This window comes from Eulemur rufifrons, chromosome 7, assembly GCF_041146395.1.
Source record: "Eulemur rufifrons isolate Redbay chromosome 7, OSU_ERuf_1, whole genome shotgun sequence".
NCBI lineage: Eukaryota > Metazoa > Chordata > Mammalia > Primates > Lemuridae > Eulemur > Eulemur rufifrons.
In genome coordinates, this window is record NC_090989.1 from 55,930,867 (window position 1) to 55,948,120 (window position 17,254).

General features: G+C 36.1%; 1 protein-coding gene across 11 annotated transcripts in view; it reads left to right on the plus strand.

Moving 5' to 3' along the window:
• The window catches only part of PHLDB2 (pleckstrin homology like domain family B member 2), a 203,717-nt gene that overhangs the window by 154,853 nt on the left and 31,610 nt on the right, over positions 1–17,254 (plus strand). For 7 of the 11 annotated variants that reach the window (XM_069475080.1, XM_069475082.1, XM_069475085.1 and 4 more), the window contains 3 exons: positions 7,830–7,958; positions 13,765–13,920; positions 14,871–14,981. In XM_069475080.1, coding sequence (XP_069331181.1) covers positions 7,830–7,958; positions 13,765–13,920; positions 14,871–14,981 — 396 coding nt within the window. The remainder of the gene's footprint in view (positions 1–7,829; positions 7,959–13,764; positions 13,921–14,870; positions 14,982–17,254) is intronic. The other 4 variants (XM_069475089.1, XM_069475083.1, XM_069475086.1 and 1 more) reach the window with 1 other exon arrangement.

Below are 17,254 nucleotides of genomic sequence, written 5' to 3' on the forward strand. Positions count from 1 at the left end.
ACACTTGCTCCCTCCTCCTCTCATTGCTGTCTCTGTGCACCGCACTTTTATGGTTTTCCTTCTATTTCTCATGTCTCTTTGATTCTCTAATCATCCCTCAGATCATCTGTGATCTGAACCCAGTTCGCTCACATCCTCATATTATTTTGTAGCTATGGCTTCAAGCTATGGCTTGTACGAGCTGGTGACTGTCATAGGTGTGTCTTTAGCCCACAGCTGTTTCTGAACTCTGACTCATATCCTCTAGCCTACCTGACATCTCCACTCAGATATTTCACAGGTATTTCCAACGGAACACACCCATAGCTGAACTAGATCTTATCCTTCCCTTGCCTTCCACCCACCCCCAATCCTCCAGCTCTCCCAGGCCAAGAAATTGCATCTCTGTTCACCTATATATTTAAACAGAAACCAGGACACTGATCTTGACACTTTTCTCCATTATCCCCACATCCAATTGGTTATCAAAGTATTAAATATTTCTCAATTACTTCAACATTTCTGCATCTCCACTATCAGCATTCTCTTCTAAATCACCAAAATCTCTTCTTTAGTCCCATTTCCACTTGCTTCCTTTCAATTCATTCTCTTCACAGAAACCAATGTGATTTTCAAAAAATAAAAATAAAATAAAAATTATATCACTCTGATTGTGTCCCACTGCACTTTCTGTAAGTGTAAATTCTTTACCGTGATCCATCACCACCCTCCCATTCTTCACAGCACTCTCATGTGGCCTTTCTTTCTATTGTTAAAAGATCGCTGTGCCCTGCACAGTTCTTTGCAGATACTGCTTCCCCTGCCTAGAATTCCCTTCCCCGTATTCCATGCCTTGTTGGTCCTGTCTTTCGAGGCTCAGGTTCAGCGCCAGCTTTTCAGAAAAGCCCTCTTAGACCTTTCTAGTTGAGATTAGGTTTTCTCTGTTGTTCTTTTAGTCCTTTTACATATCACATTTATAATTTACGTTTGTTTTGGGCTTACTAGATATTTATTTTCCTCTCTATCGTGTGAACTAGAGGAGGCCACTGTGATCCATTGTCTATCCAGCCCATGGTAGGTGCCAGAATACTGCCAGAGTGCTTTGGGAATATTGTCCTTGGATTCTCCTGCTAATAGCTCGTCCAGGCTGGGCCTGGGCAGAAACACTGAGCCAAACACCTGCCAAACAGCTACATGCAGCCAAGTGTCAGGACAGCTGGGCTGGACTGCCCAAGTGCACATGCCACTGGGCCCGTAATCACATTGCCAGTGAAGCCAGAGCGTAAGACAGAAGGAGGAAGTGGCCTTTGCCCTTTTGGATCGAGTTTCCTTTTCCATACACCTGTTGCTGTGGTCAGATATAAACTGTGGAATGAGAAAAGCAAAACCTGAAACGATATCCCTGTTGGGCAAGCTCCCATTCAGATGTCGATGGTACATCCTGTAAGTCTGGCCCTAGACTTCTGGAGACAAGACCTAGAGCCATAGGAAAAAGGTTTAATAACACCTCAAAGTTCGAATATTGGTGTGAAATTATTGACATTGTTTTCTGGGCTCTGGAGTATTAGCATCTGGTCTGTAGTATTATATCTTTTAGCTGACTTTGGAACTATCAATTTATTTTACATATTTAGTATAAAATAATATATATTTATTCATAATTACTATTTATTCTATGTTACCATATAAAACATAAACTCTAGTCATAATTACATATACAACATAAAATGCAGACAATTTGTTTTATTATAATTTATTGAACATTTTTGCGGCGGTTCGCTGGGCTGGCCTTTCACTACCTCAGAGGGTGGAGAGCATCAATAAGCCTGTTTCCATGTTACCATGAGCTAGATGCCACCTGCCCATTGTGTTCTCAGATAGTAGCTACGTCTGTGATGGATGGAGCCACTGTGAACATTGATAAACCCTGAACAAATGTAAGAATCTAATTTGAATGGAAACCCAGAGGGGATGTTTATTTGGTGAAGCAGTAAGCAAAGATACCATCACGTTTTCTTGCGGCAAGTGAAAGAAGGGACTGTTACCTCTGGTCTAGGAAACGGTTGTAGTTTAACAAGCTTAGTGACTGAGTAGGGAAGCCACTCGCACATGAAGGCCAGTTGGGGCAAAGGTCTGGTTGTGGCACTGGCATCCCTTCCCCCTCACTCCCCGTCTCCACTCCAAGAGCAAGGCTCATTGAGAAAACATGCATGTGTTCATGTAGATTTTGTCTGTATCTATTTCTAACCAAATTTGAAATTCAAAATCAAATATAGTTTTTCAACTGTCTCTCTTTTTGGATTATCTACATTTCATCTGTGCTTCTTAGCACCCTTTTGTTTAAGGACAATTATTTTGTGTATTCACACAGATATAGTGTGACATTTTATAGCCATCATAGCCCACATACTTAACACCCTTAAACACACTAACCATGCTTAAAGGTTTGAACTGAAGCTTAAATCACTCTGTGCCATACCACGTGTTCCTGAGTGAAATCTTAGATTATTTGACTTTTAATTTTTCTACAGTAAACATATGCCATTGCATATTAAATGTTAACTCTTTTCCCCATTATTATCTCGACAAGTACCTGTTACTTCCTCCCCATCCTTCCTTCAGAGCCAGGGGAAGACAGTGAGCCTGGCCCAGAATTCTTCAGCAAAGTGTTAATGCCTCTTGAGTGCAGAGCATTTGCCAAGTCACAGCCAGTGTTCACAAGGGACCCAGCCCTTCCCGTGCCTCTTTCTTACATTTCAAAGTTAGCTCCCTGGTTAGAGGAAGTGGAACTATATCGTGGATTTGGGGATTAAATCAATGGGATTCCAGGTTGGACTTATTTTTTCTGGTGGTTGTTTGATTACATAAGTCCTTAGTGTTCTGGTTTTCCAATTTTTTTCTACACTAAACATCCATCAGTTGCATAATTAAAATATCAAAGCCAAAGGAAAAAAAATCCTAAGAAAGAAACATAAAGATGTGCATCTTTAGAAGCAGAGAATGAGTTCTTGACAGTCACTATTTGTTGACACGGGTCTATAATCTTTCTTCTGCAATTCCAAAATCTGAAAAGTTTTGTGAGGGAAAAGAAAGCCCTTTTGTAAAGTTGAATATTCATAAGTGTAACTACAGAAATAGTAACATGTTTGATTAGAGAGTATTACCCCAGATGTCACTGGAAATGCCTATAATATAAGCTATATGATTTGTGTTACCGCTGTCAGATTCAGAATATTCTAAAATCTGAAACACTTCTGGCCTTAAATAGTATCATGGACATATGCACATGTCCAGATTCATCAAAACAAATATTTAGACATGTACAGTTTTTTAAATATAGCAATTATAGTTCAGTAAAGCTGTTAAAAGAAAAAAAGAATTTCATATAAATGTTTATGGGGCTAAAATAGTTGCCTAATCTATGAACCCATAAAAATGCCTGGCTACCAAACAACCCCACAGGGTTTAGGAACTGGAAGGAAAGGGGATTCTCAGGGTGTATGGAGAGGACTTTGTATAGACCTCCCTTAAAAATGATGTCTTAGGGACTGTGAATTTCAACACATCAGCACATCAATTCCAAACCTGACTCACCGTTTCATGAAATGTGGCCCAAGTGCCTAGAGTGTGCTGGGTTCTTTGCTAAACAGTTTAGAAATTACAGAAATGGATCTTAACTTTTAAGAAAATCTTCATCAAGCTAATAGGGTTGCCAGATTGAGCAAATAAAAATCCAGGAAGCTCAGTTTGAATTTCAGATAAACAGAGAATGATTTTTTTTTTTTTAGTATAATTATGTCCCATGCACTATTTGGGACATACTTACATTAAAAAATAATTTGTTGTTTATCTGAAATTCAAATTTAACTGATGTCCTCTCTTTTATCTGGCAGCCTGATAAATCAATAAATTAGACATCTTTTCAGGATAACCTTGAAACATCTGTGTATTTGGTATTGCACACTTACATATGGTAAAATTATTTTTTATTAGTATTCAAGAATACTATTCCATATAATATTGACATTCAAATAGAGCCAGCAAGTTAAATTTCAGGTTCTTCCTTCAAGAATATAACTTATAAGAGAGAAAACTTAATTACTGTGTTCTGACTACCAGATCTAGCAAAATACGTAGTCTTATGATGAGCCTTGCATTTTTAAGATCATTCAAGATTATTGGCAACTTGTGTACAAGTTCAAATCATGTAGGGTAAATTTATAAACACTCCTGACCATTTGTATGATTAGAAGATAAGCATTTTGCATCTGACCTTGAAATGCATCATCCCTTTCTAAATGAATGTTGAATATTGGAATCTATCATAGTTTTTGTTTGGTTTACTTGAGGCATTTAATTTGAAATGTAAAAATTTTACAACTGGGCTATTACTTGCCAGAGAGGCCTTTTATGCTATGAAGTATCTTAAGAACATTCTTTGATGGATCCTGTATTAATGTGTTGTGTCTTCATTAGAAAAATCAATTGTAGTTAATTGCCTTTTCCTCTCACTTAATCCTGGGTGGCTGAATCAGTGGTTCTCAACCTGGCTGCATATCAGAAAACCTGGAGAGGCTTTTAAAATGCTTGTTATGAGGCCTTGTGGCCCTGGATTTGTGACTAAACTGGGCCTGGGAAATAGTATATTTAGAAGCTCACCCAGGTTATTCTAATGTGCTACATGAAGACAGTGACCAAGTGTCCTCTTTTTCTCTAGACCTCTTTTAATCTTTATTGAGTGAGCGAACAACTCACTATGGGAGCAAATAGATGCCCAACACTGATGTTTGCCTTAATTTATCCAGGAATAATTTACCTTAAGCCTTAACTGTGGAACTTTAGGAATATCAGTGTTAAATATATAAAATAGGCAGCATCTGGCAATGAATTTGTGACCCAGCTGAATTTTGCTGGTACTTCCAGAGAAGATGAATCAAAGCAAGACCAGCGCTAGCGGAAGCAGTTGTCTCTGTAGAAGTCTCAGTCTGTTTTTGATTTTATAAATGCCCCCTTGTACATATGGGTTGTCCTGGAGTGTTCCAGCTCCTTGTAGTCTTATTTTTTTTTTCAACAAAATGAAATTTGTTAAATTTATTAAAAATGCATTTTGATTTATTTCCTGAAAATAGGTGTATGAATCTTCAAAAAGAAATCTTGTACTCTCTGCTAATTCAGTATTTGGAAAATATTACCATGCCTATGGTAGAATAAGTGAGTTTGTCAATTTAAATCTCGAAGAAGGATAACACCCAATTTTAATATTTTATGTGTATAAAGCAAGAATCCCTGAAATTCTGGAACCCTCAACTGCCATCGAATTTGTCCGTTTGTTTTACCTTCACTGTAGAAGGTGATACTTTCAGCTTTAATTAACTGCTTGCCTAGAGCTAATTTTCCTTTGAAAACTTCCTGAGCAATAAATAGAAGAAAGGAATATTAATTTCCTTCTGGTTCAAAGTTGGTCTACCTCTGGCTCTCGTAGGAGTGATATCACCTCTGCAGTCCTCTGTGATTTACGGCCAGGCCCACCTGCCACTAGTCCATCTTTCATCCTTTCCCTTTACTTCCTTTGCCCTAACTTTGGCCCCATTGAGCTTTTGCTCTGAGACCCAGGTAGTGGCTGCAACATTACACAGAGAAGCAGCAAGAAGGTTCTAATGGTGCCTGCTTGCATAATTCTGCTAGCTGCCTCCTTGTATGGAATTGCGAAACGTTTTGAGCACCTCAGAAGGAAGGCTCTATGTAAACATAAGGTATTTTTTATTAGTTGTCCATTTGAGTTTATTATTAACAATAAACAAATTGAGATCAACAGAGGAATAGTTTGGTTATTTCTTCAGACCTGTGACCTATGTTTTAGGACAGTGGCTTTCTATATTATCAAATACTGTATCAGTGTTTTCTGTTGAACAGAGCATTAAATTCAAGGGCTCTGCACATGTGGCATTTAATTATAATAAATAGTCATCTTTTTTTTAAAACTTTATGTTTGGAACTAAAGTTGCTACAAAGTCTGGTGACACGGTATCTAGAAATAGAACTCTTTTTGGATAAAATTCTTTTGCTGTGTAAATAGGGCAGTTTTTGATCCACACACAGGAAAGAACACATTTCTTAGCCAAAAAATAACAAGTACTGCTGATTTTATTAAAGAAAAAAATTATTAATTCTGAAAACTATTAATAAATACTAAATCTAAACCAGAATGAGTATATTCAGTTTTATTATGGATTAACATGTGGAAATCCTTTTTTCTGTTAATGATACAATTGTTTTCTCCAACTCTTGCATAATAAGTGTACCCAGTGTGCAAACATACTGTTAAAGGTTGAAGAAACTTTCTTTGCAGTCTGTTAAAGTTTAAGTTGTTGTAGTATCATTTTAGATTGATATATGAAGTAGGAGTCGCAGGTTTATGTCTTTCGAATTTATTTTAAGAAGAATACATTTGTAAAGCTAAATATACATTGCCGAAATGCCCTTGAAATTTTAAAATTTAAGTCAAAAATGGAGACTCGAGTGAACTGGTACAGGTATTGATGTCTTAAGTTTTAGGTTGAAACCATAACATCTTTTATACATACGTTCAAATATATACGTTTACACAGGAAATCATGGCCATTTAGATAAAAATTATAGTAAGGATAATTTCATAGGACTATTGCAGAGCCTTATCCTTTAAAAAACTCCTGTGATATGCTTAGAAGGTAGTTTTATTTCTACCAATTTACATAGAATGAAAATAAGGAAAAGAAGGTGGTGGTCATTTCACTTACTGGGGGTCGAATTGTTGAAGTGCTTCATAAAGTGCTTTTATTTAGGCTGAGGGTGTTAGACAAGGAGAGAATCAAGTCTAAGATGTGTTTCAAGGGTTCAGAGCATCATAAAGGGAACACAATTTGGGAAGACTGATGCCAAATGAATTGAAGTTTTGTTTCTCTATTTAAGAGGTGGCATTGTAAGGCCATGTAATCACTGTGTTAGAGTATTTGGTGTTATATCCTGAAGAACGTCTAGGGTCACTTTGGCATGTGTGAGTTGGAAGGGATTTAGTATTATCTTCTTTATCTTCTTTTCTATGACTCCAGGGCATTCTTTTCTTTTTTTCACAGTCTATGTTTCAATTTATTTTGTATGTCAGTCATTGCAGAGATGTCTGTGTTTCCAGTCACTGTCACATGTCGGTGTGTTGGAGGTGCCTGATCCAGCTCCCCTTGCTGCTTTGTTTTGCACTTTTCCTAGCTCTCTCAGCCCTTGCATTCGATGTTCTCTCTGGAGTAAGATTTTCTAATTGCTTAAGCTCTGAAGTTTTTCAAACAGCTTAGAACTGTTTGGGCTGACCAGGCTGTCAACTAGTGCCCCTAAGAATTCTCTGACCTGAGAACAAAATTTCAATGATTTCCAAAACTTGCTTAGCAAATGCCTTGAGTGAATTGGACCATGACAGTACTTGAGGTCAATGCCTTTGTCTGGTTCTCTTGGCAAGACTAGCTTATGAATTTGGTTGGCATTTCTTTTGTTCTTTTTTGGCCATTGACCAACACTCAACATTGCCATTGCTTCTCGTGTTTTTGTAACATGGTGGCAGGAAGGAGGGAGGGAGGCTGGGTGGGTCATTGCAATGCCCAGCAAAGTGGACTATGTTTTGAGAATGCACAAACCAGGCCCCTTTGTCTTAACTTCTACTTATACCCCTTTATCCTAGCGACTAACCAGATATGTTTCTATATTCATAGAATGTCTAGAGTTTGTGTATGTTTGTTTGTGTTATCCTTGGGAAATGTTCACTAGCACCTGCTTGGGTGTGAAGGTAATTTCTATTCTTCTATTTTCTGATTTCTGAACTTCAGGAGAAGGTAAAGCTTGATGCTGAAAGGGAAAAACTAGAGAGGCTTCAGGAGCTTTACTCCGAGCAGAAGACCCAGCTGGACAATTGTCCTGAGTCCATGAGGGAACAGTTACAACAACAACTGAAGAGGGTCAGTAGCAAACAGGAATGCACCAGTTATTTTGCTTTTTGTTTTTATCAATTAAGTTCCACTTATCTATGATTTACTACTTCACATGGCATAGATTTGCATAAGTTCTAATCATTAGATACATTTTAAATAGAAATATGCATGCTGAAAGTATATATTATTCCATGCTAATCAGTTAAAAAAATCCTTATTAGAATCTTTCACTAATTTATAATGCAAAATCATTTCTGGAGTCATTTTTTATAACAAAAGAGAGCTGTTACTGACTTGTAACCAGCACCAAGATTGTAGCATTTAAGTCAACTGACATCTTCCCCTGCATTTTGGCTGCATCATGAGTCCTGTTTGCCTTTGCATGTTTTTTTTTTCCTTTACCTTTGTTTTATACTCTTGTCCAGAAATTATCCTATTCTCTGATTTGCTCTCCATCACCAGCCATTGTTTTGTTTTTGTTTCTCTTCCTGCTCTTAGTGACATTTGAACTCATTAGCATGATCACAGCAGTAAAACACCAAGACTGAAATGCAGGGCATTGCTAGTGCCCTCAACATCTTCTCATACAAGCTTCATAATTTTTAAAAACTTAATGCAGCATAGACCTTTTAGTTAAACTTTAATAGGTTATTCTCCAATCCTTTTTTTTTTTTTTTTTTTATTTATTTATTTTTATTATATATATATTTTTTTTCAATTTAGTTTTACAGAGTCAAAGAGTCTAACAGTATATCTTGTTTGATACAGTATGTCCTCATAATGTATACATTATTTCTTGTACAATGATATGAAATAATATGGGAAATATTCATGATAAATTATTAAGTGAACAGTGCAAGTTAAAAACAATAGTTTCATATTTTTTTCCCCACCCCCCCTTTCCAGAGTCAGCACCTTCAAGTGTTACCACTCCCCAAACGGTGCGCAATGCACTCGTTGTGTAGGCATACCCCCATCCCCTCCCCCACCCCCCACCTCAGTCTCCAATCCTTAATGTTCATAATGTTTAGCATAACTACACTGGTTGTCTTCTGAAAGTAAGACTTTCTACGTGGATAGTTTCACAAACACTGGCACAGCCATTTAATATTTTATAGTCTCTTGACAACTGGGTTGTTTTCTCTGAACAGCAGCCCAAATAACCCATGATCCTGGGGAAGCAGTCACTAACAGTCTCGGACCTCTAAAGGAGTCACGTAGTAGTAATTTGTCCTAAGTGAGTAGTAATTTATGATTCTACGTGAGTAGCAAAGGCTGGTACCATCCATGTTATTCTGTCTGTACCTTCTTGGAATGGGCAAGTTGAAAACTCAGCTAAGATAGCACACCCTTGACATTTTTTAAGATGCCCTTTAATACAAAAATATTTGATGCCTCTGAGAACATCACCAGATAATAAAAAATAACAATTAAAATTGTTCAATGTATTGCAGAGGTTAAGAGCATCTAAATAAGAATATCCAACATAGACAGGTTAAACTGCAGTATAACAGTTTTACTATTTATTTCTTACAGTGTTGGATCAAAGAAAGTTTTAACAATATTTCTTCCCCCTTTTTACACTTTATTGTATAAAGCTGAATTTTCTGTAAGAAGAAAAATCTTCCCATTTCTCGTTGACAATTCTCTGGAAGTTTTGTGATAAAAACGATTGGAAAAAACTAGTATTTGTAAAATTACTTTAGTTTGTGATTTATGTTTGTGCCAGTTCACGAGAGAGATGGGGGAACTGATCTTTATATTTGTTCACTGTTTTTTTTTAACTATCCTTATTGCTAAAGATTTTACATGGTTGTCATAAATCTTTATTTACAGTCAGTAGCATATATATATTTTGTTCTTCTCTTCTTCTAGTTACCCATTGGTTTGGGTTCTTTATAAACATTACGTCAAATAAAAATTGGTAGAGTCTATTAATAATCAATGGAATCTATTGGTTAACCTGGACTCAGATTAATATAAGTAATTACTGTTTGCTTAATCTAGATTCTGTAGGATAACTCATAAATTTGTATGCGTTCTAAGGATTTTTGACTGCAAAAGAAGAAAGGAAATGATGCAGACAGTCTGTTCCATTAAATGAAGGCAGAGACTCCTTCCCTTTCCTCTTCAAGCAGAGTGTAAAATTCTTATCATAAAACTCCTTTCCTCAGGAGAGATAACTGGCTTGTGGTAGCTGCTGTTCACCTGATTATTAAGAGCTCTGCTAATTCTATTTTCCAGGGCTGAGGACCAGTGTGATTCTTCACCAGGGCCTTGGCTTAATCAGTAAAAAGTTCACTTACTTCATGAGAAGTCCATTCATTCTAGGAACTTCCTGTGTTATCACAAGTTATTTCCCTTCAGACTTCAAACACTGCAAAATACCACTTCATTACAAAGCTTTCCCTAAGGTGTTTAAAGTAGACTCGATAATGTTGATTTTATGACAACTATCTTCATTAGGTGGCAAGTCACACAAAACAAAAAATTAAAAAATAGGAAAATTATTTTCTTAAACTGTATGTTCTCTCAAATACTTAAGCTGAAATTGTAGAATGATTTTGTGCATACAACATTATGAACTTATGGCTGGGTTTCTTACCTCTAAATCATTATATTAGCGTCAGAATATAGTTTTCATCTGTTGTTGGTTTCATGGCCTGTGGGTGGTATGTTGTTGATTGATATAGGCTCACCAATCCCTCAGATACTAATATTGTGGAAAAGAAAGCTGAATTTAAATGAATCTTTAATTTGCCAGGTTAGGGTACACTCCTAACTGGGGGAGACAGACACCTGGCTGGGACAGTTTTCTTGTGCTTTTGATATTTACTCAACTGAATGGTTGATTTCAGTCTCTTGATTTTTTAAAAATATTTTGTCCATATCTACAATTAAAAGACCTTTTTTCTATCACTGGTTCTAAAATTAGTTTACCCACTAGTCTTAGACAAGTCGTTTGACCTCTATGGGCTTCAGTGTACTCATCATACTTGAAATGAGGAGGTTGGACTAAAAGATTTCTATTGTTTTTCTCCATGGTCCAGAAGTATGCAGTTAAAGTGTTTGATTATAGAGCATAAAATGGTGAAAAGTTAACAAACCCTGAACCCCATTTAAATTTGTTCCAGAGTTGGTTTTGAACTGTTATTGCTACAATTGCTCCTGGCCATACCACATCCATTCTCTTCTTTCTGTCCCTCCATTAGCAAAGAAAACATAAATAACTGCACGTAAACTTCTGCTATATAAATTCTCAAAAGCGTTATTAGAAAGAAAAGAGAAATTACATAGAATTTTCTTTAGTGCAGCTGTTTTATTTCCTTTCGTGCCTGGCCTTTGAGCTTGCTAGCCAGTAAAGATTTGTAATGTTCTTTTAGTGAGTAAAGTGTAGTTAAAAGTTGAACTTGACTTTGGGCTTCCTGTATATATTATTCAGGGCTCAATTAAACTACTTCTGCCCCCAAATTCAATCCCCTGAATTCTTATTCTTATCTAAAATCTTTTAAAAGTTTTTATTTCCTCCCAAATAGTTTTTCTTTCAGAGCATAAGTTTATGTACACATACATTTTAATGGTTTAGATAACTTGATCAGATGATTGTATCCGCAGAATCTGAGCACTTAGCTTAATTTTCAGCTTTTCTACTTAGTGTGCTATTATTTTCATGCAGTGGTTTAAATATTTACTACAAATAAATCAGTGACTCTGTGACTTTCGTGCAGGGTTAAAATAGCGTATGTTGCATATTAACCAGATGTAGGGTAAGCAGCTGACTGCGTAGTGTATATATTGTGAGTTATATGCCACTTTGAATGAAGCTTATTTATATGTCAAAAAAGGGCTTACTAAACTTTTCATCTCAGTAATCTTTGGCCACAAGCCAAGCTTAATTGGAAAACCTTAAAAATTTGAGTATGTGTGCCTATATGAGTAAATATTTCAGTTGATGCATTATTTTAAAATTGCAGATATTGCTTCAAGACATAGCACTTGAGTTATTAATATCTCTAATTCCTTTAATTCATTAATTCCTTTAGAATTTATAAACATGAAATGTCTGATAAATGTCAACCAAAAACCTGAAATTGAGACTACATTCCTTTTTGGCCAAATAAAATGAAATGCTGAATATGTTTTTCAAATTGCATTTTTTCCTGCTCTTAAACTTCGAGAATCCACAGTCTGTGTTGATGTGATAGTCTTGTTGCTATAGTGTTGGCTATAATTACATGGTAGCTAATGGCCCTTCTGTGAATCATCAGTAGAATAAAATTTATTGCAGAGGATAGAAATATATTCCATTTTATCAAAAGGCTTACTTTACCATTTATGTAAAAACCAGAGTGGGGGTAGGGTTAAATAGTGATATAGAAATGATTTATCATATAATTATTTATCCTACTCTCTTTGATGATTTGACTGAACAATAAAAAAATACTCTGGCTATTTTAGCTATATAGAGCTATGAGCCACATAGTTAAGCTGCCTTCTTCTTTGGCCATAGATTATAAGTTATATTTTTTAAAAACGTTTTGCACATACCACATTTATAATTGCGTCAAAGTCTCCAAAAAGAAGGGGGTGTTTTTTAAAAAAGTAGATTGGAGAATTATCTATATAATGTGCATGCACTTGCATGAATACCTCCCTGTCTTCAAGTATCTCATAGGTTGGAGGATGCCTTTTCCAGGCCATCTGATTTTCATGATTCTGCTCTTCCTTAAATGTCCTCAAAATTATTCTCAGAGCAATGGTGCTTAACCTTTTGAGTCACCCTTTGTGCCTGACAAAAACTTTGGTTCTCCTCTTTCCAGTAAAACGATGTGTAAATAATTTTAATGTGTTCATAGAAGCCTGGTTTAAGAAACTCAGTCTCCAAATTTTTGTAATAGACTTTAGTTTTTAGAGTGGTTTTAGATTCATAGCAAAATTAAGCAGAAGATACAGAGATTCCCCATGTTCCTTCTGCCCCGACACATGCATGTCCTCCCCTCATTATCAACATCCCCCACCAGTTTGGTACATTTGTTAAAATTGTCAAACCTACACTGACACATCATCATCACCCAGAATCCATGCCCAAATGATTTTGATTGCTTATCCCTTCAATAAAATTATTTGAGCATGCATGCCCTACATATATTATCTATGTCATATTATTATAAATATACATATTGAATGAATGCTCAAAGAATGTATATGTTTAAAGTTATGTACATATTCTATCCTACTTATATATACATTAGAAAACATTTATTGAAAAACTTACAAAGAAAAGAAAAAACTGTAAATAAGTATAAAGAAGGTGTATTGTTTTCCCCTCACATCCCAGTGGATTGTGTTGTGTGCCATCTGAGGTCTCTTAGAGACCTCTGGTCTGTGTGTAGGCCAGTTTTTGACTCCTTTAATCTCTATATTAACATCTCATTTCATATGAAAAGTTGTGGAAAGAAGAATTTTCTATAGAGACTATGTCACACTTTGGGCTGTAGATTGTGTTGAGATTATTTACAGAATTCTTTTTATACTTTACTATCCATTTTTAAACCCCTAGTGGGTTTAAAGCAAGAATTCTTACGTCCACAGAGCAGTCTAAAACTGATGGTGAAATAAATGCTGCCCACCCCCATGACGCCCCTTCAATTCTGCTCTAACATTCACTGTTATGGGATTTAATTCCAGAGAGAGGATTATCATGTTCTAAGCCTGGTCACAGTTGTAACTGGAAAGATAATCTTTCATTGACTGTTTTTAATAATTGTCTCCTCACATTAAGAAGGCTACAGCCATTCTGGTGTGTCTTGTGTTCATTCCCTTTTCTCCAAAGGATGCCGACCTATTGGATGTTGAAAGCAAACACTTTGAAGACCTGGAGTTCCAGCAGCTGGAACATGAGAGCCGTCTGGATGAGGAAAAGGAGAACTTGACCCAACAGCTCCTGCGTGAAGTGGCTGAATATCAACGGAACATCGTTAGTAGGAAGGTACTTTTGCCAGGTGTCATTCAGTGTGAAAAATCAAAATATGCTTCTCTCTACATGACAGTAGTGATCATTCATATAGGGATGCTATGTGTCTGCTACATATCTTTATATCTGCATGTCACATTCGGCAGATCATGGAGCCTGCCAGGTATGTGGAAAATGGTGTTCTGAACTAGAGAAATCAAGACATGGTATAGTCATTGTTACATAATGCTGTAGATGAACTTATGAATAATATCCATTTTTTTCATTTATATGAAAACTAATGCAGAGAAAATCAGGAATGCAGATATTTATTTTAAATTACTTCCTTTTGCAATCATAGTAACTAATTCAGAATAAGTCTGTGAACAAAGTCTATTTTGGAATTTTCTGTTTTCATTGCTCAATAGTCCTCGAAGCTGACTGACAGCTTATTACTATTAGGCGTAGCCCAGTGAAATGCCATGGGGATTACTACTGACTCCACTCAACTCCTAGCACCAAGATGTCCTGCTCAGAATTCAGCTTTTGTTCTAGAATTTACAATCACACCCCAGGGCTCTGTATCACATTGATAAAATTGAGGGAAGGAAAGACGGAGAAGGCAACTTCTTAAATTCTCAGTGTAAATAAGACATTCCATTGTTGTTTTTTCCCATGAGGCGTCTCCCAAGATGATGTAAAAAGTCATTGATAGTCTAAAACAAGATTTCCTGTTGACTTCTGGGTGCTTCAAAATAGATCTGAAATCACTCGAACTATATTGGCCTTAAGTAAAGAAAGTATTGAGCTTGGCAGGTCAAAGAAAATGCCTCATAATCTCTAGGTAATAATTATTGCCTACCGTCAACTAAAATGTGGTCACTAGTATTCCAGTTATAAAAACCTTTGCTTCTTTTTCCAGGACAGACTGGCAAACCTTTGAATGTCTAACATACGTCTTCCTATGATTAACTCTTTTCCTTCAGGAAAAAATTTCTGCATTGAAAAAGCAAGCCAATCACATTGTTCAGCAGGCTCAGAGAGAGCAAGATCATTTTGTGAAAGAAAAGAATAATTTAATAATGATGTTACAAAGAGTAAGTATTTTCTTTTCAGCACTGGCAGCAATAAAACATAAGTTCCCACTTCAGGGAAGTTGCCTCCTTCACAGTAAATGCATTTTAATAGTGAATGCCTTTATAATTTAAAGAAGACTTTTATACACCTTTTTATTTAATCCTCCACATTAATAAGCTGATTACTCGTAACAATTAACTACAATTCTTTGAAAATAGCAAGGATATTTTCTTCATGCTTTTTCCACATTGTAAAAGTCTAAACTATGGAAAATCTGTATTTTTTTCTCTTTCTGATTTTCTTCTTTTTTTAAAAAAAAATACATTTTATTACCCATTTAGGATTGGCTTAAGGGAAAATGCTCTTTTTGTTACCGTCAAATATTTTAGCTCAGCTGCTCTGATGTTTTGAACTCCCATTATATGTGAGTGGGTCTTCTTAGTAAATGTCATACTAGATTTAGTTTGATTTAATTGGGTAGGTAGACACTCCATATGGTATGGTTAGAGGGTTGGCAAGATTATCCTCACCAAAGGGACTATGTCCTCATCTATCCTAACACCTAAAGTAACTTCACGTAAAGGGATTCATTTGCCCAAAGACAAGCCATAGCCCAACTTTCTGACATGGTCCCTGGTGTAATTTCAGGGATAAGACACCAGACATTAAAGTTGATAGGGCTAGTCTCAGATCTGAACTCTGCATTTGGGCCACTACCTTATAAATGTCATACTTGGGGTTACAAAAATATGTGCTAGACCCAGAATAGGGTGCAGAGAAAGACCAAATTCAGAAGGAAGGATTAAAGGTTGAGGCTGTACCATGGTCCCACTCGGAAGAAATGAGGATTCCCTTCTTAGCTATTTTTAGGTTAGGAAGAGAGATGAAATGTTCCTTCTCATGGAATTATGAGTCCACTTGGGGTGCCTCTGCAGCCCGCACAGATCCCTGACAGCTTCTTTCTTCCTGCTTTTTTAGCTCCTAGAAATCTCTCAATGGAGTTATATTTCTCTTCTCTGTCCCCTGCTCTGGGGATGAACTCTGTTGCCATTGGCCTCCCCATTGCCATTTTACCCTTTGCACACAATATTCAAAGGCACAGCTTAATTAGATATTGTAGTATGTAGTATTTAAGTAGTTTTTCAAATTTTAGCAAAAAAAAATTTAGCAATAGATTTCTTAAAATAGGTGTAATCACAATATTACATTTCCTCATTAAAATACATAAAATACCACAATTTGACTGTAAAAATTGTAGTCCATAGTATTACTATTTTTATTTTTCTAAATTGAGTTATAGATACTTTTTAATCCCAAACAAAATCTCAACAGATTTTTTTGTAGAAATTGATAAATTGATGTTGAAATTTACAGTTGATCCTCATTATTGAAAAATCCCACATCTGTGATTTTGCCTACTTGCTAAAATGTATTTGTTACCCCAGAATCAATATACATGGCACTTTTGCAGTCTATGCACTCACAGAAATGCACAGAGTGGTAAGAGATGAAACAAGAAGACAACCTTGTGTAACTCAAAATTGAGTCGTCCAGCATGGGGTGTTCCCACCTAAAGTTGAACAAGGTTGTCTTCTTGTTTCATCTCTCATACTGTAAAAATGTATCCTTTTTGTGAACTGTTTAGTGCCATGTTTTCACATTTTTGTGTGCTTTTGGGAAGGGGGTGGATTTTGCTGTTTAAAATGCCTCTGAAGCATAGTGCTAAAGTGCTGTTAAATGTTCCTAAACACAGGAAGGCTGTGATGTGTCTTATGGAGAAAATATGTGTGTTAGATAAGCTTCATTCAGGCATGAGTTATAGTGCTGCTGGCTGTCATTTTAATATTAATGAATCAACAATATTTGTTAAATAAGATGCCTTCAAACAGAAACACACATAAAACAAAGTTCTGTATTGATCAGTGGATGAAAATATTGTGACCAGAGGCTCACAGGAGCCCAACCTTGTATTTCTTTTAGTAGGAATGCTTCAGTATTCACAAATTCAGTGTTTGTGGCAACATTATAGAACACAACTGCCACAAATAATATGAATCAACTGCATATGAAAATGTAGAGGGCCTAGAGTAGCCAAAACAACTTTGAACAAGAAGAATAAAATTGGAGGATTTGTACTGTGTGATTTCAAGGTTTACTGTAAAGCTATAATATTTAAGACAGTGTGGTGTTGGCAAGCAGTAGACATACAGATCAATAGAATTGAACTGAGGGTCCAGAAATAGACCCATACATAAACTGTCTATTAATTTTTGACAAAGGCACTAAAAAAATT